The 26,080-nt window shown below is 40.4% G+C and overlaps 1 protein-coding gene across 1 annotated transcript in view; it reads right to left on the bottom strand.

Moving 5' to 3' along the window:
- LOC311520576 (uncharacterized protein) overlaps positions 1–25,530 on the bottom strand; it is a gene marked incomplete at its 5' end in the record, with an annotated part of 111,641 nt that extends 86,111 nt beyond the window's left edge. The window contains 5 exons of the mRNA XM_084628132.1: positions 4,926–5,014; positions 8,260–8,359; positions 9,698–9,747; positions 13,103–13,252; positions 25,195–25,530. Coding sequence (XP_084484258.1) covers positions 4,926–5,014; positions 8,260–8,359; positions 9,698–9,747; positions 13,103–13,252; positions 25,195–25,530 — 725 coding nt within the window. The remainder of the gene's footprint in view (positions 1–4,925; positions 5,015–8,259; positions 8,360–9,697; positions 9,748–13,102; positions 13,253–25,194) is intronic.
- Positions 25,531–26,080: the final 550 nt, after the last annotated feature.

Below are 26,080 nucleotides of genomic sequence, written 5' to 3'. Positions count from 1 at the left end.
ATTGCAACTTCCTCAGAGCATCCGTCTTTGTCCTCTCAGCTAACAGCCTGTCCCTTTATTAAAATCTATTCTATGGCCCCAGTTCTGCTATTAGATATGCGTGAGTGTAGACCTCCATCTGAGCAAACCTTATAGAGAGTACCAGGGCCTATTATTATAATATTTAACCTGTTTTAATAGTTTATACTAATGAAAATTTTAAGCACATAATTAAAAAAAAAACTTTCAATTTTTTTCATTTGCATATGATATAACATCTCTAAAATGTAATATATTTTCATTAATGAATTTTACTGAACAATAATACTATACTCAGGGGTGAAAGTATGCCGATACGGTCCGGTACGGCATACTGGTAAGAAGTGGCCACCAGTACCAGCCCCTATGCAGCCGACATTCATCGCTGCCCCTTTTAAACACACCCCACCCCGTCAGCAGCCCTGCCAGTAGGGACCCTGCTAGCAGGGCCACTGACGGCAGGTGCCCCAGGGCCTGGTGATTTAAAAGGGCCCAGGGCTCCCAGCTGCCATCGCCACTGCTACCACAGCAACAGCCGGAGCCCCAGGCCCTTTTAAATCTCCACCAGAGCCCCGGGCAACATGGGCCAGGCAGCACAGATGAGTTGGCTGGGGAAGGCTGACCCCAGCCCCGCCCCTTCCACCCTTGGCCCCACCCCTTCTGGGGGCCCAGAGCCAGGCCCCCGTACTGGTAAGTCTTGTTACTTTCACCCCTCACTATACTGCTATACTCCTAAACAAACAATAAGAGTACAGCAGCAGGAAACCCTGACTAGGATAGCAATGGTGATTGTGAAATGCTCAGTTAGATGAGACAGGCTACAAAGGTATAATAATAATGGGAGATTTCAAATATCCTCTTATTGAGTAGGTATGTGTTATGTTAGGAAGGTATGCAGAGAAAAAATTTCTAGACACCATGAATGACTGCTTCCTGAAGCAGCTTGTACTGGAACCCACAGGACGAGAAGTGGAGCACAGGATCTGGTTTAAGAGGTGAATATAGCTGAATTGCTCAGTAATAGCGACCATAATGTAATTAAATTTAACATCCTTGCAGGGTGGAAAATGCTAAAGAAACCCACCACAGCAGCATTTAACTTCATAAAGGGAACTACACAAAAATGAGAAAGCTAGATAAATGGCAATTAAAAGAAACAGTCACAAGGGTGAAATGCCTGAAAATGGCATGGAGACTATTTAAAAACACTGTAATAGGAGCTCAAATTAAACATATGCCCCAAATAAAAAAAAGAAGAGAGAACCAAAAAATGCCACCAACATAGCAAAAGAGGCAGTTAGAGGCAAAACAGCATCCTTTAGAAATCGGAAATCAAATCCTAATGCGGAAAATAGAAAGGAGCATAAACTCTGGCAAGTTAAGTGCAAAAATACGATATGGCAGAGCGAGACAGAATTTCAAGAACCTAACAGCATTTTTTTTAAGTAGACCAGAAGCAAGAAGCCTGCAAAGCACTCACTGGGGCATCTGGACAATTGAAGTGCTAAAGGAGCACTCAGAGAAGACAAGGTTGTTGCTGAGAAGCTAAATGAATTCTTTGCATTGGTCTTCACTGTAGAGGATGTGGGGAAGATCGCCACGCCAAAGCCATTCTTTTTAGGTGACAAATCTGAGGAACTGTCCCAGATTGGAGTGTCAATGGAGAAGTTTTTTGGAACAAACTGATAATTTAAACAGTAATAAGTCACCAGGATCAGATGGTACTCACCCAAGAGAACTGAGGGAACTCAAATATGAAATTGCAGAATTACTAACTATGGAAGGAATATTATCACTGAAATCAGCCTGGAGGGTAGCTAACATCATCTCGATTTTTTAAAAAGGCTCCATAGGCAACCCTGGCAATTACAGGCCGGTAAGCCTAACCTCAGTACCAGGCAAATTGTTTGAAACTATAGTAAAAAACAGAATTATCAGACACACAGATAAACATGGTATATTGGGGAAGAGTCAAAATGGCTTTTGGAAAGGGAAACCATGTCTTACAATCTATTAGAATTCTTTGAGGGAGTCAACAAGCATGAGGATAAGGAGATCCAGTTGATACAACGTATTTGGACTTTCATAAAGCCTTTGACAAGGGCCCTCACCAAAGGCTCTTAAGCAAATTAGGCATTCCTGGGATAAGAGGGAAGGTCCTCATGGATCAGCAACTGCTTAAAAGATAGGAAACAAAGTATAGCAAAAATGGTCAGTTTTCACAATAGAGTGAGGAAATTAGTGGGGTTCTCTGGATCTGTAATGAGACCAGTTGTGTTCAACATATTCATAAATGATCTGGAAAGGAGGTGAACAGTGAGATGGCAAAATCTGCAGATTATGAAATTATTCAAGATATTAAATCCAAAATTGACTGCAAAGAGTTACAAAGGGATCTCACAAAACTGGGTAACTGGACAAAACAGTGGCAGATGAAATTCAGTGTCGGTAAGTGCAAAGTAATGCATATTGGAAAACATAGTCCCAACTATACATACAAAATGATGGGGTCTAAATTAGCTGTTACCACTCAAGAAAGAGATGTTGGACTCATTGTGGACAGTTTTCTGAAAATATCTGCTCGTTGTGCAGCAGCAATCAAAAAAGTTAACAGAACATTAGGAACCATTACGAAAGGGATAGGCAACAAAACAGAAAATATTATATGCCCACACCTTGAATACTGCAGTTCTGGTCACCCCATCTCAAAACGGATGTATTAGAACTGGAAATGGTGCAGCGAAAGGCAATGAAAATTATTAGGCATATAGAACAGCTTCCATATAGGAGAGATTAAAAAGACTGGGACTGTTCATCTTAGAAAAGAAATGACTAAGGATATGATAGAGGTCTATAAAATCATGAATAGTGTGGAGAAAGTGAATAGGGAAGTGCTATTTACCCCTTCACATAAAACAAGAACTAAATCCAATTAAATTAATAGCCAGCAGGATTTAAACAAACAGAAGAAAGTACTTCTCCCATAACACACAGTCATCCTGTGGAATTCATTGTCAAGGGATGTTGTGAAGGCCAAAAGTATAACTGGATTCAAAATAAAACTAGATAAATTCACAGAGGATTGGTCCATCAATGGCTAATAATAAGGGATGCAACCCCATGTTCATGGTGTCCCTAAACCTCCTTCTGCCACAAGCTGGGGATGGATCACTGGTATTTGCCCTGTTCTGTTCATCCCCTTGGAATTATCTGGCACTGGCCACTGTCAGAAGGGAGGATACCGGACTAGATGGACCATTGGTCTGACCCAGTATGGCTGTTCTTATTTCTATAAAGTAGAAGGAAGAGATGGATTTCAAAACGGTAGGAAAGTCTTTAATATTTTCTGATGAATTACCTCTGCTCTGGAACACATTCCCTCTTGTCCAGCAGTAGTACCACATTTAGATTACATTTAGGTCATAGAATCATGGAATCATAGAATATCAGGGTTGGAAGGGACCTCAGGAGGTCATCTAGTCCAACCTTCTGCTCAAAGCAGGACCAATCCCCAACTAAATCATCTCCGCCAGGGCTTTGTCAAGCCTGATCTCAAAAAAAAAAAAAACCTCAAAGGAAGGAGATTCCACCACCTCCCTAGGTAACGCATTCCAGTGCTTCACCACCCTCCTAGTGAAAAAGTTTTTCCTTATATCCTACCTAAACCTCCCCACTGCAACTTGAGACCATTACTCCTTGTTCTGTCATCTGCTACCACTGAGAACAGTCTAGAGCCATCCTCTTTGGAACCCCCTTTCAGGTAGTTGAAAGCAGCTATCAAATCCCCCCTCATTCTTCTCTTCCGCAGACTAAACAATCCCAGTTTCTTCAACCTCTCCTCATAAATCATATGTTCCAGTCCCCTAATCATTTTTGTTGCCATGCTGTGAAGCTCAGCATATTCATTCAGGATTTCTTAATTTTTTTGAGGATATGGCCAAATGGAGAGGGTTTTTCTTGTGGTGGGGAATGAGAGAGAGAAATTTGTGTAAGGGTTAATATCCATATTTGTCAAGTCAGGTATATTTTTATATGTATTTTTTAAAATATTTATGTAAGTGCACCCTGAGGTTTCAAATGGTACACGAGAAGAGTTATAGGAACAAATACATACCTGACAGACCAGATTTCAAAGGGGGCTAAATTTGCCCTCTATTTGTGCAGCTATTGTGTGCACTCTCTTTTGTGTACTATAGCCTTCAAATGCAAATGAAATCTGTATACGTCAATTCTATAATTTCTGCACAAAAATTATACCATGCAAGCACATATGTGAAAGAGACCATCTACAAAAAGCTGCATGTAGAAAAGGAGAGACCACACTAAAAATCTGACTCAGTACACTTCAACTTGAGTAAGGCATTGAATATTGTTCCACAGCCCCTCCCCATAGTTAGTGAAATGCAGATTGAGCATAAGATGAATACGCAACTGACTACACAGAAAATATATTTTTTAAAAAATAAGAGCAACTACTGATTACTTGTCAAGTTCAGAAGAAGAATCAAGTGAGATCCCAAAGGACTCTGTTTTGGGCCCAATACCATTCTATTTTTTCTGTAACAAATTCTTGTAGGATAAAAAGTAAATGGGGAGAGCAAATGCTATGGGAAATAAGGTTTAAAAGACAGTTTAATCTTCAAAGTTCAGACAGACAATTTCTACTATTCTAATTTACCTAGGGCATAAATCCCACTCTGAATAAGGCCATGATGCACATATTAGTAAGAGTAAAAGGTGACATTTATACCTATGTAGAGGGCCCGCACAAGCCCCTATATCATATTTAAAGCCCTTAACATTGGATTTACAGTGTCCACGAAGGCCCTGGTGTAGGACATCAGCATTAGGGCAAATTTCGTCAAATAAAATGGCAAAACATACAAATGTTCCCTCTATTTCCTTACCTGAGTTTCTCACTAAGAGACTCTAGGGAATTCTTTAATTCCAGCATAAGGACTGCTGGAGAACTTAATCCTTCTGTAAGTAGGACCACCTATTGGAAAATTATTAATAAAATTATTTCTAAATGCATATTCAGAGTGTTTATTTTTCTTCTGCAAATACATTTTATGAAGCATTCTGCTCAGATATTATTTATTATCTTGCTGCTTATTATCCTTATAATTTGTCATTTTCCCCCCTCAAGAACTATTTTTTTATGCTTTTAATTCATTCATTCATTCATTGAGTAGCTTTATCTCATCTAATAAAATAGAGAGCTCAGTTATCATGGGAAAATAGTACATGAACAAGTATACCAAAGTACAGAAAAAGTAATACAATGAGTGCCTGAAGCAGCTTTTTATTTTTAAGTGGTTAGTTCTGTTTATTGCAAATAACCTTCAAAAAGGCAAATGGATCTTTGGCTTTATAAGTCTGTCAATGTGAGTCTTCCTAAAAATTACAGAACCAATCAGTGTATTTTAGAGAAAATCCCTGTACCCCTCTCACCTATCCATTCCACCAGTGAGTGGGCATCAAATTCTCTAAGTCAAATTTTTGTTTTAATTCAGTTTCAAACAATTGGCATCTTCATCCCACCTACAACCAGAACTGGCCAAAAATATTTTGGCCTAATACTTTATTTTCAAAAAAAATGGAGTTTTGGGCAACCCAAAACAATTCATGAATTTGACATGAATTTGCTGACTTGTTTCAGACCCCAAATTTTTCAGGGAGTGGGACTAAGATACCGAGCAGTGTTGGTGTGTGTGGCCCCCCTTATAATCTTTAACCCAGTGATTGGAGCAATCACCAGGAATGAGGGAGATCCAGGTTCAACTTCCCCCTTGATATGGAAAAAAGGTTTGAACTGGGGTCTCCCACGTTTTAGGAGAGTGCCTTAGCCTATGGGATATTCTGGAGTAGGTTTCTTTCAATTTCTCCAGCTGAAACGGTAACCATTTTTTATTAAAAAAAAACAACTGATAATCACTTCCAGCAGGTACTTGAACTTTGGTCTCCTACATTCTAGGTAAGTTCCCTAACCACCAGGTTTCTCTGTCTTCTCCTCATGCCAGGACTATTCTTTGTCATTATGAATGACTGTGAATTACAGCTTCCCCAGCAGTACCACCTAGAGGGGACTGCAGGTTCAGTGGCTGTTCTCCCAACACTCCCTTTCAAGTAGACTTTTCTGAAGTTGTGGCAGAATCTACCACTGCAATATACAGGGCAGACACCCCTATGCTGCACTTTTCATGTTCAGTGTTACTGTGTGGGTTCCAGGTGCAAGCCCTCCACAACGTAATGAATTTTAATAACATTACAAAATGTGATCATATCAAAATGCTAGGAAAGTGATGCAGAATAGAACTTCCTACAATACAGACCAGAATCATCTGTGCATGAGACAGAGATTTTCTGGGAGTCAGCCCAAAACAGTGGAATGAATTCCCCCAGGAACCAAAACCTCACCACTTTCTGCTCTAAGTGTAAGGTCCACGTCCAGGCCCTGGCAATCTGTAAGATAGACATATAGCCAATGTGTGTGTGTGTGCGTAAATTTCAAAACAAAACACTCCACTGCATAAACTTCTTCCCTTGGGAATCAGATAAGAGAACAAGTTTGTGACAGATATTATTATTCACTATTTGTATTACAGCACTGCCTAAGAGGGGGACCAGGACTCCATTGTGCTAAGTGTGGTACACACACAGAAAAATGTTAGTCACGGTGCTCAATGCACTACTGGAAGGCTCTCAGATGCTACAGTGATGAACATGGTGTAAGAACCTATACAGAACAGACACAAACTGCCATATACAAAAATTCAAAATAAATATCACTGTTTGTAGCTATTCTTGGTTCTCATATACTCAACTAGGACTTGGTAGGTAACTGAAATACCAAGGAGTAAATTTTCAGTGATGGGATTTAGACATTAGGTGCCATTAATGTTAACACATCTAAATCCCTGAGCATCATGCTAAAAATTTCCATCTCACTGTTCAATTATCCTTCTTATCCACTTACAAGGCCCTTTTATGTAGGTTACAAATACAGTTTCATAGCCTTAAGCTCTCAATTTCTTTTCTCTTGGTGAAGACATATTGAAAGGGCTTTCAAACTTTTCACATTTATATAAGGTGTAGAAAGTAGCTGTCAGATAGCTTGAGCTCAACATTCAACCTCTTAAAGCGTGTTCCACTCTAAAGTATTACGTAAAAATGGCATCTTCTTGTTCAAAAAGGACATGTTTAGTATATCAGGCTTATTTTAGTGACAAAATTAAAGTTTTTATTCTTCAGCTCTGTGTAGCTCGAAAGCTTGTCTCTTTCGCCAACAGAAGTTGGTCTGATAAAAGAGCTGACCTCTCACAACTTGTCTTACTAATATCCTGAAACCAACATGGCTACAACACTGCAAACGATATATGTCTATCTAATTAGAAATTGGGACTACTTTAATTATAAAAATTTGTTCATTTGTTCAATATTTTGGAGGTCTACAGAACTACATTTTCTTGTGGGGTTTGCAGATTAATTGAAATCCTAAGGAAAATCTCAGGAAAATTCCAAATGTATCAGCTTCAGACAGCTTTTTCTGAATGATAGAGCAGCAGTGCGAGCTCTGTTATTACAAATGAAAAAAGAACAGCCAGATAATAGACAGGCAACACTATATCTCCTTAGTGTTAATGGATTGCTGCTGGGTGTGAAGGAAGAACTGTCCTGTCCTATAAATCTAGAGAGAGTCAAGGTGGGTGAGGACCAACTTCTATTGGTGAGAGACAAGATTTCAAGCCACATTTGAAAGCTTTTAGAGTAGCAGCCGTGTTAGTCTGTATCTGCAAAAAGAAAAGGAGTACTTGTGGCACCTTAGAGACTAACAAATTTATTTGAGCAGAAGCATCCGATGAAGTGAGCTGCAGCTCACGAAAGCTTATGCTCAAATAAATTTGTTAGTTTCTAAGGTGCCACAAGTACTCCTTTTATATGAAAGCTTGTCTCTCTAACTAACAGAAGTTGGTCCAATAGAAGATATTGCCTCACTCACTTTGTCTCTAATATCCTGGGACCAACACGGCTACAACTACACTGCATACCGTAAGTCTATACTCATGGAGTTCTTTCCAGCCTTGTGCTAGAAGCATGGACCACAATGCTGGGGATCTACTATTGTACACCTACCTGTGAACAAAAATTCTATTTCCACATTAGAGCAAGCAGTTTCAGAAGAAAAAAAGATTATCTGAAATACAAACTAGTTCTTATTTCCTAGTGTCACATTATTACCTGCCTCTCCAGCTGCATTACTTGTGCCTTCAAAAGACGGACACGTCTTTCATCAAAACATTCACTCTTCCTTTCTTCTATAAGCTGGGCATACTGACTTCTAGGAAACAAAATATTACACCACATATTATGAAGCCAAGTATAATAAAAAATCCCACAAGATGACATTTACCTAAAACATTTTGATGCAATGCTAGAAATTATTCTGAAGCACAGATCACACTTGCAGCCTCAATTTGCAAAACTGCACATACAGTCAGGAAATGTAAGGTAAAGGGTGAATGTTCATTGTTTGGACTGCTGTGCCCCTGACATGAAACTGTATGGCCCATATTATGCACCTATCCATGAATCAAACTGAGACAGAGGTCTGGACTGAATTCCCTGGGCAGTGTTCCCTGATTCTCTTGATTCTTTTTTGTAGCAGTGGGCACTGTTAAGAGTTATCTACTCAGTGTTTTCCCTTCTGCATCCCTTTTTTGAACCTGTGATCCCACTCCTGTTACTGGTTTTTTTCATTATTTGTCCCATTGTTTAGGTGAGAGAGAGATTGAGTGGCCCTCCTTCTGTTGAGGGCTGACCATGTTTCTTTCTTTGAGATGGAGCCCTTGCCCATCCCAACCTCTGCAAAAAGGATCAAATAGACCAAGATAGAGACCTGAATGAAATCTAGCTGGACATACAAGGCCCTTTTATGTATTGACATGTTATGAAATAATATAAAAATGTAAATACATAAAAATATAAAAGTGAAAAAACACATTTCTAAAGAAACATTTCATTTTGAAACAAATTTGAATTTTTTTTAAACAAAATTTCCTAAAATGAAAAATTTTTCATTGTGGAAATATTTGTTTTCATGGGAAATTTCATCAAAATCAATAAGATTTTGCAAAAAAAAATCAGTTTAATTGAAATGGAATTTTCTAGTAAAACACTTTAGAAAATTTTCCAACCAGTTCTAATTAAGAAACAGCTCTTACGAGGCTTCCTCCTGTCCCTTTAACTGGGAAGCAAGCACAAGTAGTTCTTCAGACACATACCCTCATTTTATCTGCAATAGCTCATGTGATTTTCAAGTTACAACTCTGTTTTCCTCTGAAATGAGCATGCACAGTGACTACACGCTAGTCTTTAATTCTGCATTTAGACCGGTGTTAATGTCCCCTGCTAGAATCTTAAACCACTTGGAAGAGAGATTAAATCAGAATCAATAACATAACTGACTCTGAAATACATATATATAAAAACTTTACCTTATAGAAGTTATCAGTTAACATGTAAATGGTACTGCTGCTTTCTTTAGAGACAGAAAAGCAGGGGGAGGGGAGTTTCAGTTGTAAATTTCTTTCTTGCTCTCTCTTCCCCCGCCCCATAGCAATGTGAGCTCCTTCTTGTAGCCGTTTACTACCAGCCATAAACTACTGAATATTAATACCTTAAATCTTCTAGTTCATGCTTTAATTTAGTATTTTCCTCCTGAAGTTTCTGGAACCAAAACAAAAAGAGTTTATAAATACAAATAATACATCAGATATAAAATTTGGTCTTTAAAATATACAGAAACATTTCAATATTATTTAATAACTAACTATAAGTTTTACAAGTAATATCCACCATATAAGAAATATAAACATTTAATTGATGCAGTATTTTAGATTAAATAATTGTAACTAACAAAAGACCATTTTAGATTATTTGAAATCCTACACTCTTTGCTTTAAAACCAGGGTGGGGGAGGATTATAAAAATAATATTTGCATTTAAAATTATTTTCATCCAAACATATTATTTATTTGTTGTTTTCAAATCTGCATTTCCCCTAAGAACCAATCATTTCAAAAAATTATTTGAAGACAAATGGGGCTAAATTTTCATAATATGCATTACTCACAAAAACCTGCATATATGCATGCAAACAGGCAGAAGGATAGTAAAGTGCATGACTATTCAAACAAGTTAGCTAGTCTGCATATACAAGCATGGGGTTTTGCAGGTACTTTGTATGCTTCCTTTAAATCTTGACCCAATAAGAGACAAACATTTTTTTGAAAACTTAGGTGCCAGGTAGGACATGTGAAATAAAATCCTAAGTATCTTAGCTTTTATGCTTAAAATAATAATATTAATACATATAATAAACTAGAAATTGTGCTCATTTCTACAGCACTTGTTGCCAGGGTAACTAGACGTTTCCAGTGTAGAGATTAAAACAAAAATAAAAACACAAGAGAAACAAGATAAATGCATATTGCATTATGCCCTGAAGATTGCTAGACCTAGGCTCTCCAAGGAGAGAGAACTGCAAAGGTCAGAGGGGTTAACTGAGAAAGCTTGTTTATTACTATTCTAATTTAAAAACACATGTATATCATTAATGTACATAGTTTTTACAAAACAGAGCAAACATTCATACCCCAAAGAAATTGTACTCTAATTAACGCAAACATAAGGCAAGACAAAGGGCAATAGCTCTGAGGAGGAAGGGTGTGGGGATTATTTGCGATGAGAAGAAGGGAGAAGCAACTAAGCTAAGAAAAATTGGTGGAATGGTAAAGAATGATGGGTACAGGTCAATTATATAGAATGACGTGCATCACTTAAGAAAGTGGGCTCTTTTTAAAAAAACATTCATTTTAACACAGCCAAATGGAAAGTCATATATCTAAAAACAAAGAATGTGGGTCACACAAGATGTGCCCTGCAATGCAGTGACAATGAGAAAGACTTAAACGTCATCGAAGGAAACCACTTGATCATAAGTTCCCAGTAGCTAAGAGAGCTAATGTAATTCTTGAATGTATAAGCAGGTGAATATCAAGCAGAAACAGGGATGTTGTATTACCTCTATCTATGGCCTTAGCAAGACCATTACTGGAATACTGTGTCCAGTTCTGGTGTACATACTGCAATTAGGATGTTGAAAAACTGCAAAGGGTTCAGAAAAGTGCTACAAGAACGATCTGTGGTCTGGAAAATATGTCTAATGGTCAGATACTTAAGCAGTTCAAGCTATTTAGTTTATCCAAGAAAACATTACAAGGTGACTTGATCATAGTCTGCATGTACCTACATGGGGAAGAAATACCTGATAGTAGGACTCTCTAATTTAGTAGATAAAGGCAGAATAAGATTTGAGAGCTGAAGCTAGACAAATTCAGACTAGAAATAAAGCACAAATCCTTAACAGCGAGGGCAATTGGCATCACTTACCTAGGGATATGGAGGATTAGGGTTACCATACGTCCAGGTTTTCCTGGACATGACCTCTTTTTTGTCCTCTTTGCTGGTGGCAGCACTGCCTTCAGAGTTGGCTCCAGCCACCCAGCTCTGAAGGCAGCACCTAAGGGTGGCACGGTATGGTATTGCCACCCTTACTTCTGTGCTGTTGCTGGCAGTGGCACTGCCTTCAGAGCTGGGCGGCTGGACAGTGTTGGCCGCTGCCAGCAGTAGCACAGAAGTAAGGGTGGCATGGTATTGTATCGCAATAGAAAGTCTAACCTTCCTTTTCCTCTAGCTCCCATTTCCCCTAGCAGTGTCTTCTATTTGAGAACTTGAAATATGGTAATCCTATCGGGATTCTCCATCACAGTAAGTCTTTAAGTTGAGACTAGACATCTTTCTAAAAGATACTCTATAGCAGCTATGGGACTGATAAGGAAATTACTAGGTGAAGTTCTGTGGCCTGTGTTATGCAGGGGGTCAGATCAGATGATCATTATTACAGACACTGCTAAGTCCCTCTTGCAGGTAGTCACCCTTGGCCCTGAAACCATTGCTGAACCTCTCAAGATTTCCCAGCTGCTTATGCACACACCCACAGAACTGCACCTTCATGGGCGCGTTGGTTAATAATTTAACTGTTTGGGGACACGTGGCAGATAAAGTAAGGGGAAAAGGCTTTGCAAAAGAATTTCACATATTCTCTCTCTCTCTCATACATACACACACACACACACACACACACACACACACACTTACTTTACTCTTAAAAAGCACAGGAGTGTTACAAATCTATGGAAAACATACTCCTGAATGCAATCTCCCTTACTCTGGTCTCACTTCCTTTTACCAGCAGGACAGTGGGGTGGGAATAGGTATTGTTTCATATTCTCTGTGTATATATAAAGCCTGCTGCAGTTTCCACGATATGCATCTGAGGAAGTGAGCTGTAGCTCACGAAAGCTTATGCTCTAATAAATTGGTTAGTCTCTAAGGTGCCACAAGTACTCCTTTTCTTTTTGCGAATACAGACTAACACGGCTGTTACTCTAAAACTTCCTTTTGTGAGTCTCCAGGTTTGGTCTAAGTTCTCAGGGAAGGCAGAATCCCTCCTTCCTCCTCTCCTCTCATTAAGCCTTCTCGTTCTGGCAATGGGAATGAACCCCTTTTAAAATAGTCTCTGTTCCTCTTTTGTTAGATGGTCAGCTGGAGAAAATCTGCAATTCTTCCAGTCATATGCTCAGGCCAAGGAGAATTTCAGCTTCGCCACCCAAAAAACAGGTTTCTGTGAACTGGAGGGGCAAAACTGAGACCAGAGACTGAAGAAATTACTTCTAAAAAGTATAAAATTTAAGTCCAAAATTTGATGCATTAATAATAGTATGTGATTGTTCATCACAGAGATAAATAGATTAATTAATGACCTCCATATCTGATGCCTTGATGTGAAAGTAAACTATTTAAAAAACACTCATACTAGACATTTTTTAATAAACTCCTGTGTCTAGACAGTATGCCAAAGAGATTATTTCAGAAAGATCATCACCATACTTGTCTAATAAGTGAGAGCACACATTTTTAGAACTTAAAATTTTAAGAAATTGCAGCCATTCTTGTCTACCTTTTGGTTATATCCTGAGAAGTTACTATTCAGAGGAGGAGTATGAAGTTCATGGTTTTGTTCATCCCTTTTTAGCAGTGAATTATCTTGATATTCTGGACTCATGGAGAGGTGGCTGACTGCAGGGTGCTTGGGTAAGTGCCTTCCAACCTTTAAAACAAAAACACAGCCACAACTGTAAAAACAAGAATTTTAAACACAGACAGAAGAAAAACCTGCCAACTTCTGACAAATCTTTGTTGGCAGCAGCTAAGCTGACAAAACTAAAAAATGATGACTATTTAATGTGGTTAAATCAACCAACCAACATGTAACTAATAGTGCAGATAACTTGATATGAATGTATCCAGCTCCACATTTTAACTTTAATTAGCTGAGCAGAACATATTAAAAATATAAGGGAGAGTGTGCTTATTCCAACAGTGGACATCAAGAAATAATAAACTTTCACATCTAATCTGATAGCATTCGTTTACATTTTCTAGGAGAGTTACAGTCAGTTACATATTTACAGCTACAGAAGAAGTCTGGAAAATATCCATCTATAATGCCAGTGCATGTTAAAGCCACTTCCATCATATTTAACTGATTTTCTTTACAGGCCACTTGAAAAAGAATATGCCATATTCTATTCTGCATACATCCACATTTCAGCCATCAGCATATACTGAGCTAAATTTAGCCCAATAGCTAATCACCTTATAAAAATCATGTAATTGTGTTATCTATTGTTGTGGTTAATTCATATGTAATTAATACGTGATTAATAGATTTAAGTTGTAGGTATAGGTATAAGTAGGATAGTATTGTAGGGGTATAAGGTTGCCTAAGTATTTATGAGTGATGAATGTATATTAGGTATATAAGCAAAGTAACGATGTAATGCAAGACCTGCAGACTGAGACTTGTAAGAGTTTAGCTTAGCCACATTAGGTCTTAGGCCTTAAGAAGGGTTGACATGAGGAGCTTACCCAGGAGTAACCCTGTACCACTAGACATACAAGATTAGTGTAAAACATGCTAATAGATGATGTTTGGGAAAATATGCCATAATGCACCTGTCAATATCACAAGATACCTGATTGTAAAATTCTGCAACAACCACAGATCACCATGGCGACTTGATGATGTAAATGCTAATGAAAATAAGAGGAACTAAGAGGATAGTGTATAAGAAGTGGGTCACTCCAGATTTCATGGGGTGTAGAAGTCCCAATAAGGGAAAAGGGATTGGAACCGTCATACATATGCATACAGGTTACAGGCATGAGTGTAACACAGCATAAAAGGGGTTCCCCAGCATGAATAGGGAAAAAGAATACATCAGGAAATACTCCACAGATGACCACCTGTTGAGAGAGCCACCCATCTTTATGGTACCTTTGTGGATGTCAGTATGAAAACACTGACGCTGGACATCTTATGGCGTTGCTCCACCTTATCTATGTATCTATAACTCTGGCATTGAATATCTATGTAGTAAGGTTTTTAATAAAGAGAAGACTGATAACTTGTGAATGCCGTTGAGGTCACTGCTATCATTCCTTGTGTGTTCCTAGAGTCTCCAGACCTAATGACATTTCTAATGGTGGTTCTTGCCCTGCTAATTCTAATACTATAGTCCTTAGGGAGTGCAAACCTTTGGCACAGGTTACTATGGTTTAAGATACCATTGGTAATATCAATCCATCAATAATATAAATGCTACAGCCCTCTACATATTCTCTTTGACTTCAGTGGAAATTACACGTTTACTCCAGAAACTTAATTTGTTTTATAAAGTCTAAGAAATTTTTCTTGCTGTTCTAAACATTATGATTTGTCAGCAGCATAAGCAAAAAGGAATGCTTACAGTTCTTTCAATGCTTTAATTGATCAGTAAAAAAAGTTGTGCTATAAATCCTCTACAAAAATTTACAATATTCCATTCGATTTCCGTCTCAACTTCTCCTATTACTTTTCTTCCATGAAGTTTTGGAGATTTACACCAGTTAAATTAAGATCAGATTTTGACATGTAATCTTTATTTTTACTAGTTGAGATACCTCCAGTTCTTTGCCAGGAATTTTTCAGATTGTTTATATTTATTTGATTTTCCAAAAAAGATTGCTTTAGGCAAACCAAGTACTAAACCAAAAACCATACAGTTAACTTATAAATCTTATACAGTAATGTAAGGAACTGAATTCTATGAGTAGCATGGGCAGAATTCAGGAAGGTATAATAACAGCAAAAAAACCTCCTACCAATCTGACAGAATTGTATTGCCGCAGACACATAAGAGACCAATTTTTTTTAAGGGTCTCTTTTTGTGCATGGAAATAGAACTCATTTAACTCAAGGGGGAATTAGTAACCATCTACCTAAGTGGTGCAGGTGGCATGCACAAAACAGGAAAGCCCTTTAGAGGTTTGGTCTACTAGAATATACACTTAGATAGCATTCAAGTTTTAATAGGTCTGGGATCTGATGTTAATTACTGCAAACTCAAAGGATGGTTAGCAACTTGTTGCTGTACTGTTTTAAGTCACGAGCCTCTAGCATTGAATAGGGATTGTTATTTATTAATAACATACAGTTTAGAATAAAATAATAATCTTGCTTATCAGGTTGTTTGAAATTCTTTCAATACTCTGTTATTATTATTATTATTATTATTTGTATTGCAGTAGTGCATAGAAGCCAAGGGCCCCATTGTGCTACTCACTGTACAAACATGTAACAGAGAGACACTCCCTGCTCAAAGAGCTTAAAATATAAAGACAAGACACAACATGTGGATACAACAGACAAACACAGTGAGACTAAAACTCAGTCCATTTGGGAGATTTTTTATTTGTTTCCCTTTAAGGATGTGTTTGCTATTTAGGACTGTTGTTGATTAACATTAAAAGTTAAATATTCAGACTGGATCATGAGTTTAATTAAAAACCCACTCCCTGTTATGTGTAGGGTTCTCAACTCGCATTGAATTCAGTGGGATTTAAAACTGCTGAGGGACATGAGCACGTTGCATGAATCAGTCTTGAAGTGGACAGCTTACATTAGCAATAAACAAAAGCTGAACAAGAGTTCCAGCTACAACCACAAAAATTTACCTCAATGTGTTTTATTTTAGAGGAAAGAATTAAGTCAAATTATATTAGGTTATATTAAAGAATGGTTATTTTACAAAAATTATACTTTCAAATTTCCAGCATGTTATTTTATATTAATATAATGTTTCTGCAGAAACAAAAGTACATTTTCATAGAAAGACAGTGATGGCAAGTCTCGTGAGATGTTTTAGAAGAAATATATCCAAATAATCTAGACAAGATGGAAAATTGGTTTCCCATCACCAGCGGTGAAAGTAAGCCGGTACGCCCCGGTACGGCATACCCGCAAGAGCCAGTGCACCGTATTGGGGCAGCCTGGCTTCCCCAAGGGGCAATTTAAAGGGTCTGGGGCTCCCAGCAGTGGCTCCAGAGCCTCCGCTGCTGGAGCCCTGGGGTAGCGGCATCGGGGCTCCAGCAGCTATTTAAAGGGCCCAGGGCTCCCCTGCTTGTACCACCCCAGCCCTTTAAATAGCTGTCGGAGCCCCACCACTGCTATTGCAGGGCTCCGGGAGCTATTTAAAGGCCCGGGGTAGCAAGGCACCTGGAGCCCCCGCTACCCCAGGGCTCTGGGAGCTACTTAAAGGGCCTGCAGCTCCCCTGCTTCTACCACCCCAGTCCTTTAAATAGCCGCTGGAACCCCGCCGCTTCCCCAGGGCTCCGGCGGCTAATTAAAGGACTGGGGCAGTAGAAGCAGGGGAGTCCCGGGCCCTTTAAATAGACCCCGGAGCCCCGATTGCTGCTGCTACTCTGGTGGAGGAGGGGGGAAGGAGGAGGAGAAGGAGGGGCAAAGCACTTACCTTACAGGGTGGGTGGGGGCTGGCTCTGACCCCCTCAAGCCCACCCCTTCCGCCCTAGGCCCTCCCCCCGCCCTTTCAGGGGCCAGAGCTGGCCCCAGCGTACCGGTAAGTCACTCGACTTACTTTCACCCCTGCCCATCAGTGAAGATTTAATGTCAAATAGGTGCTGGTTGTTTACAGTTGTAAATTATTAATTTGAAATAGTATCGCAATTTTGAGTCTTGTCAGATAATCCTATCTCTGTGTACCTAAAAGCATATTAGAACCTGTTCATCTGATGGAATTATATTATTTTCTATTGAATAATTAGTTGATATTAATGTGAAACCTTAGTCTTTACATTCAGTCACTGAGGAGCAGAAGCAACTACTTGTTATTGTACTGCAGTATAACCCTTTAAAAAACAATTTCTATTAATTTGAGACTATTTTTGGCTCACCTTAAAGACAGTAAAATCTAGTGAGAAATATCCCCTGGATTTGAAATATAATAGATAATACTTTGAACTTCTAGAGCAGGGGTGGGCAAACTTTTTGGCCTGCAGGCCACATAGGGCTATGGAAATTGTATGACGGGCCATGAATGCTCATGAAATTGGGAGTTGGGTTGTGAGAGGGCTCTGGCTAGGGGTGCGAGCGTCTAGGTGTACATGTGGCATCTTTTCAAGCCAAGAGATATAACTGAAGGTGGCACCACAAATGACCCATCGCCCCGCTGCCTCTATTACTGCACGCGCGCACACACCCACACACACACATAATGGATTCAAATTCACACACACACAAAAAAGGAAAAGTTAAGCCACCCACAGGCCGACACTGTCCCATTACAATAACTACCATACACCACAGACATCATACAGCAACATTAACTTTGCCTCCCCCAGCCTTCCCCTCTTTACATCCCTTTAACAAACTACCTCTCCTAATACAATTAGTTGTGAATTTTTGGTGAAGTAATGTGTATACTGAGAGGAGACAGTTTGGCCCAGGGGGTGCTGGAAGACTGGCAACCCCAGGGAGGAAGGGTTAAGGTTATAATGTGTGTTCTGCTGTATATGATAGCTATTGTAACAGTAAGGCCTGAGTGTGAGGGAGAAAAGGGTATGTACTGTTGCGTGGCTTTACCTTAACATTGATATATAATTTATATAAAAAATACAAAATCTGAAATTTCATACTGAAAGCCTTTCTACACACCATTTTAACCCCAATTTGGAAGACAACCCCCAACTATGGAGTTGCTACCGGGGTACCGCCATTGTTTCTGTTCTGAGATAAAAAACTAATAACCCCTATTCACAGAGCTATGCTGACAACAAGGAAGAACAGAAGCCAAACATTAAGTTGGTTTATGCCCAAAACAAAGTGTTACTGGCCTAATCCTATATTCCTATGGCCTTCCATGGGAGATTTGCCTAAGATAACAATGCAGGATTTAGGGAAAACATATACGTTCAATATAATAATAAAAATCATACAAAATATGAAAAGGAAATAATTATTTTCCAGTACCTAGGAAGAATATACAAACATAACAGGAAAAAATTTAAAAGAATAAAATATTACTTAGCAGTGTCCTTTTAACTTTGCTAAATATTAAAAAAGTAACCTACATATCAATAATAAAAATGTGAAAACTTTAAAAAACAAAACAAAACCCATAGGCATTCAAACTAAGCTTAGATTTTATTTTAAAATTATGTTATAGCAGAAAACATGTATACGAGTTTGAATTTGTAATATAAACTTCCTAATCTTTTTCTTGCATTTTTCTGTCCCAATGAAATTTCAAAATTACTACTCTTAGCCAACATGTATATGTTATATAAACATACACACCATATTAATTGGTATTATGTGCATGGAAATAATATTGTATACATTATATTAAATGTGAATGCTAGGTAGTTATACTAACTGGCTGGTATCATGTGCTTCCCATAACTATTCACTCATGCCAAGTATTCCACAACACTGCAAAGTTGAAGTCAGATACAGAACTGGAAAATAGGAAACCTGTCAAAAGCAAGATATGTTCGTTCTCTGTCCTGATACAAGTTGGGTAATTGGTTTGGAATGGGCAACTGGTTTGGAATGTAATATCCAAAACAGAGATAAAGAAAGGTACGCCATTAGACCAGAAAAATAAAATAAAAAGCTATTTGGTAAATTTTAGTCTTGAGTGATATAGACAGTGCTCTCTATCCTGAAAATAAGTCTATATGTATGTATTCTCATATTTGTAGTCTCAGATGCATATCTCAGGAGCACACCTTCTGTGTAAAGTGAACCAAATGCTGTAAGAACTGCATTGCGGAATTGTAACATATTAACTCTTTCTCTTCTGTATTGTACTGCTTTGTTTTCAGACACTAAATTTGGCTAAGCTTGGTTAGTTGGTGCAATAAATGAAGGGATGGGGGCTAACTCCTTTTTATAGACAGCCAGCTAGCCAGTTAGCAATAAAGTCCTTCTTGGTGGCTGTTCTCTTCTTGCTTTACCTGTAAAGGATTAAAAAATCTCCCCGGTAAAGGAAAGGGAGTGGACACCTGACCAAAAGAGCCAATGGGAAGGCTAGAACTTTTTAAAATGGGGAAAAAAACTTCCCCTTTCTCTCTGGTGTTTTTCTCTGGGAAAGAGGGGAACAGGGAGCAGTTCTGCTGTGAGAAGCTTTAAGCCAGATATGATCATAGATCATCACATCATACCTAGAACTACTTATTTGGAACTCCCAGATGTGTAAATAGATTAGGAATGTTTAGAAAGACACAATTAGGTTATTTCTTATTGGCTTGTGGACTCCTTTGTGCTAACCCCAGATGCTTTTGTTTGCTTGCTCGTAACCTTTAAGCTAAACCCCTAAGAAAGCTATTTTGGGTACTTAATTTTTGGAATTGCTCTTTTAAAATCTAGCAAAAACCTAAGTTCCAGTTGTATTTTCTTTCTTTTTGTTTTTAATAAAATTTACCTTTTTTAAGAACAGGATTGGATTTTTGGTGTCCTAAGAGGGTTTGGGCATGTTGTTTAATTAGCTCAGGGCAAAAACTAATTTCCTTTGTTTTCTTTCTCAGCTCTTCCCCTGGGGAGGGGCGGGGGGTGAAAGGGCTTGAGGGTACCCCACTGGAGGGAATTCCCAAGTGCACCTTCCTGGGTCCCAAGGGGTTTGCATTTGGGTGGTGGCAGCATCTACCCATCCAAGGTCAGAGAGAAGCTGGGAGTTTAATACAAGCCTGGAGTGGCAAGTATTATTTTTTGTAATCCTTGCAGGCTCCTACCTTCTGCACTCAAAGTGCCAGAGTGGGGAAATCAGCCTTGATAGTTGGTCTCTTAAATATTCTCAATAATGAACTGTAAGTGTAATCAAGCAATTGACTATACATTTAGCTATTTTACTGCATTGTAACAAAAGTACTATATCAATGGTGGGCAACCTGCAGTCTGCGGGCCACATGAGGCCCATCAGGGTAATTTGACTGCAGGCCATGAGACATTTTGCTGACATTGACTGTCCTCAGGCATGGCCCCCCGCAGCTCCCAGTGGCCACGGTTCACGAACAAAGGAAAATTCTTTAATTGCCTATACGCTAATGCTAGGAACACAAGAAAAAGTCTATGGCTAGCAAAGTTAAGGACAATAAGGACTGTTTTTAAGTATACTAGGAACAAAAAGAATCCAACAATGGTATTGGTTCATTACTAGCTAGAAATGGTAGAATTATCAGCAATAATGTAAAAAATGCAGAAGTGTTGAATTAATATTTCTGTTCTGTATTTGGGGGGGAACAGATAATGTAGTCATATCATATGACAATGATGACAGCACTACTCTTTCCATTCCAATATCAACTCAGCTAAACAGCAGCTACTAAACTAGGACATTTTTAAAATCAGCAGGGCTATATAATTGGCATCCAGAAGTTTTAAAGGAGCAGGCTAAGGACCTTGTTGATTTTCAATAAACCTTGGAACACTGGGGAAGTTCCAGAATCATAGAGTATCAGGGTTGGAAGGGACCTCAGGAGGTCATCTAGTCCAACCCCCTGCTCAAAAGCAGGACCCATCCCCAATTAAATCATCCCAGCCAGGGCTTTGTCAAGAAGACTGAAAGAAAACTAATGTTGTGCCAATATTTAAAAAGGATAAACAGGATGACTAACATAATTATAGGGCTGTCAATCTGACACTGATCCCAGGCAAGGTAATGAAGCAGCTGACATGGGACTCGATAAATTAATGCTAATCAACAATGGTTTATGCAAAAGAGATCCTATTAAACTAACTTGATTTTTTAAAAGGAGATTATAAATTTGGTTGATACAAGTAATTGTGTTGATGTAATATACGTGGACTTCTAAAAGGCATTTGATTAGGTACTGCATGACATGTTGATTAAAAATCTAGAACAATACAAAATTCATATGGCATATATTAAACAGATAAAAACTGTGTAAAGAAATGTTATTTACCTGTATAGTGACTGGAGTTCTGAGATGTGTGGTCCCTATCTGTATTCCACAGTGAGTGCTCATATATTCCACACACCTGAGACTGGATGATTCTTTCTAGCAGCGTCCATTGGCCCATGCCTGTACTCTTCTTCGCCTCAGACTCTGAATGAAGGCTGTAAGGGGTGGAATGGACTGGTCACCTCTCCAGTTCCTTCTCTACTGCAAATTGGATGTTACAATCCAAAGCAGAGGGGAAGGAGGGTGAGTAGTGGAATACAGATAGAAACCACACATCTCAAAGAACTCCAGTCACTGTACAGGTAAGTAACATTTCTTTCTTCTTTAAGTGTTGGCCTCTGGGTTTGCCTACACTCCAGCTGGGAGTGAACCTATAAGCCTGGGTTAGACAGACTTGCACTAGCAGATATCAAACTAGCTTACTAGCAATAGCAGTGTGCACACCACAGCGCTGGTGGAGGCTCAAACTAACTACCCAAGTTCAGATCATAGACTGAGCCTCCACCGGTGCCAGAACATCCAGACCGCTATTTGCGGAGCACAAACTGAAGCCTGCTTGCACAAGTCTGTCTAACTAGGGCTAGGAGGCTCACTCTCAGCTGCAGAGTAGTCATACCTAGGTGTATTCCACTGTGGTTGACTGATAAGCAGGAGGGGATTCGAGGATCTCTGTAGTATTGATGGCTGCAGGACTGCTGACTCCAATGATGCATTAATTGTAGAGGCTTGCACCAGGGCACAGCATCTCGAAAAGGTATGAATAGAGCTCCATGTGGCTGCTTTACATATGTCAACAAGTGGTACTTCCTGAAGCAAGGCTACCGAGGCTGCCTGTGCTCTGGTGGAGTGGCCCTTACCCTTTGTGGCATAGGTGTATCAGATAACTGATAACATAGCAAGACACAGCCTGAAATCCACTTTGACGGTGTCTGAGGATAGATCACTTGCCCTTTCATCCAGTCAGCCAGAGAATTGAATAGCCACAGTGACTTCCTAAATAGTTTCCTTCTCTGAAGGTAAATGCTAACATCCAGCAATCGTCCAGGAAATGAAGTCTTTTATCCTCATCAATGGTATGAGGCTTTGGAAAAATAGAAGTATGTGTACTGTCTGATTTTGGTGACAGTCCACATTACTCTGAGAATGAATTTAGGGTGTAGTCTCAAACAACCCTTATCAATACGAGATAAGATGGACTGACCATAAGGGCTCCCAGTTCACCTATCCTTCTGGCTGATGTAATGGCCAATAGACAGATGACCTTCATCAATAAATGGGACAGCAAACATGTAGCTAACGATTCGAATGGTGGGTTAGTTAACACTGAAAGGACCAGGTTGTGATCCCATGTCAGAGCAGGTTTAATCACTGGAGAGAAGGTTCTGATGAGACTTTCCAGAAATCATATAGTCACTAGATGAGTGAAGAGGAAGTAATCGTCAATTGGAGGGTGGCAGATATGAATTGCTGCTAAAAATGTACCTGCAGAGAGCTAAGGGACAGACCAGAGGTTTTCAAGGCTAGGACGTAATCTAAGATAGCAGGGATGCCAAATTCATCTGGCGACATCTAATGACATTGAGCTCAAATAGAGTACCTCTGCCACTTAGCTTCTGGTGGATTCTTTCCTGCAGTTATTAAGATTAGCTTGAACATCTACTGAACGTTTTCATTCTAGGTTTGATACCCTATCTCACAACTTGCTGTTTGGATGGGTAACTCTGATTAGGACACCTGATTCTGCTCTTGTCTTGCATCAGGAAGTCTGGGAAAGACTGGATGCCGATAGGTGGACAGGCTGACAGTTGGAAAAGGATGGGACACCAAAACTGTCTTGGCCACTTGAGAGCAATGAGGATGATCACTGCTTCTTTCTGCTGGATTTTCATGTGAACTTGAGGTAAAAGCAGGATTGGGGAGGGGGGAGATAGGCATATTCAAGCTCCCCACCTACAGGATTAGAAGGGCATCTCTCTGGGAGTCCTGACTATGTGCCCCTAAGGAGCAGTACATTTTACACTTTCTATTGTCTAGTAATGCAAAGAGGTCCAAAGATGGCAATTCCCCATTGTCCAAATATGTCTGTTACTCCTGAGTCATGAATCTCCCACTCATGTTCTACTGAGAAGTGTCTGCTGAGGCAGTTGACTTAGAGTATTGTGTACATCGGGAGAGCTACTGCTGATGCATTCATCACCAGATTACTGTACCAGGTCCATAGATGAACCACCTCTGTCTGAAGAAGGGTATATCTTGCACCCCTTGCTTGTTCATGTAGAACATTGCTGTTATGTTGTCAGACATTACCTGAATATCACTCTATATCAGATCCCTCAGTCCTCATCCTCAAAAGAAACCTGCACAAGACCTTCAAAAGACAAGCCTGGGAAAAGACCGTTACCTTTTTCCGTAACTGGTGTTCTTTGAGATGTGTTGCTCACGTCCATTCCATATTAGGTGTGTGTGTGTGCGCTCACCACATGCACCAGTGCTGGAAGCTTTTCCCTCAGTGGTATTCGTAAGGAACCATCTCTGGCACCCCCTGGAGCTGCGCGCACATGCCACAGTATAAGGGGCACTGCCGGCTCCCCCCACCTTCAGTTCCTTCTTGCTGGAAACTCAGACTGTGGGGAAGGAGGGCAGGTCATGGAATGGACATGAGCAACACATCTTGAAGAACACCAGTTATGGAAAAAGGTAACTGTCTTTTCTTCTTCAAGTGTTTGCTGATGTCCATTCCATTATAGGTGACTCCCAAGTAGTGTCAACAGAGGTGGGTAGGAGTTCACAGATGTGTAGATTGCAACACAGCACTGCCGAACCCAGCGTCGTCTCTGGCCTGCTGAGTGCTGGCGTAGTGCGCTGTGAACGTGTGAACTGAAGACCACATCGCGGTCTGCAAATGTCCTGAATGGGGATGTGCACCAGGAAGGCCATCAAGGACACCTGATCTCTGGTTGAGTGGGCCCTCACAATCAGCAGTGGTGGGACTTGTGCCAGCTTGTAACAGGTCCAGATGCAGGAGATTATCCTCTGTGAGGACCCCAGAAGGCCCTTCATCCTGTCCGCTGTCATGATTAAGAGCTGGTTCAACTTGTGGTAGGGCTTGGTACGCTCCAGGTAAAACTCCAGGGCATGTCTGACATCCAGAGCGTGCAGCTTCCTTTCCTCACTAGTGGTGTGCGGCTTAGGACAAAACACCGGGAGGAAGATGTCCAGATTAACATGGAAGGAAGACACCACCTTCAGCAGAAAGGCCAGATGTGGTCACAGTTGAACTTTGTCCTTGTAGAACACCATATAAGAACACCTGTTCCAATGTCAGAGCTTTAAGCTCCGACACTCGTCTCGCAGATGTTATGGCCACAAGGAAAGTGACCTTCCATGACAGGTGGGAGAGAAAGCAGGTTCAAAGGGCAGGCCTGTAAGCCTAGAAAGAACCAAGTTAAGGTCCCACTGTGGGACAGGGGCTTAGGCCGATGGGAAGTGTCTCTCGAGGCCTCTCAGGAAGTGGACCGACATGTCGTGCAAGAACACCATCTGATCTTGGATCGGCGGGTGGAAAGCAGAGATAGCAGCAAGGTATACTCTGATAGAAGAGTGGGCCAGCCCCTGGTTCTTAAAATGGAACAGGTAATCTAAAATAGATTACAAGGAGGAGCGTGTTGGAGAGATGCTATGCTCAGACTCCCAGTGGGAGAACCTCCTCCACTTGGCCAGGTAGGTTACTCTAGTGGAAGGCTTCCTTCTTTCCAGTAGGATTTGCAGGACTTTGTTAGAGCAGGCCCGCTCTTCTGAGTTCAGCCAAGCAGCATCAACGCTGTGAGGTGGAGGGAGGTGAAGTTGGGGTGTAAGAGACGCCTGTGATCCTGCGAGAGCAGATCCGGTTGGTCGAGAAAGGGCCAGGGAGTGGTCACCATCAGGTCCATCAGTGTGCCGAACCAATGTTGGTGCAGCCACGCTGGGATGATCATGATGACTTGGGACTTGTCTCTCTTGATCTTTGACAGGACTCTGCTGATGAGCGGGATTGGCAGGAACACATACATCAGGCCCCCCGACCATGACAGAAGGAAGGCATCAGAGAGGGAGTCCTTGCCCAGACCCTGTAGGGAACAGAAGTGATGGCATTTCCTGTTCTGCCTGGTGGCGAACAGGTCCCCTTGGGGAGTTCCTCACCTCTGGAAGAGTGTCTGGGCTACCTCCAGATGAAGCAAGAGAAAAAGGATCTATTGAGGTGATCTGCCTCCAGGTGGATTGTGTGCTCGATGCAGAAATCCCACAATCGGAGAGCCTCTTGACAGAGAGCTGATGAACATGCTCCCCCTTGCTTGTTGATGTAGAACATCGAGGCCACATTGTCTGTCAACTCTCTCACCACCTTGCCCACCAGGTGCGGTAGAAAGACCCTGCAGGCCAAACATACCTCTCTGAGCTCTTTGACGTTTATGTGCAATGTCATCTCCTCCAGAGACCACATGCCCTGGGTCTGGAGGTCGCCGAGATGCGCACCCCAGCCTAGGTCCGAAGCATCCAATATCAACTTGAGTTGTAAGCAGTGCAATATGATTGATTGAGTGACAAGGGCTGTTGAATGGAACTCCTTCCACTATTG

The sequence above is a fragment of the Lepidochelys olivacea genome (genome assembly GCF_965140295.1).
Source record: "Lepidochelys olivacea isolate rLepOli2 genome assembly, chromosome: 5".
NCBI lineage: Eukaryota > Metazoa > Chordata > Testudines > Cheloniidae > Lepidochelys > Lepidochelys olivacea.
This window is presented reverse-complemented; position numbering and strand designations above follow the sequence as displayed.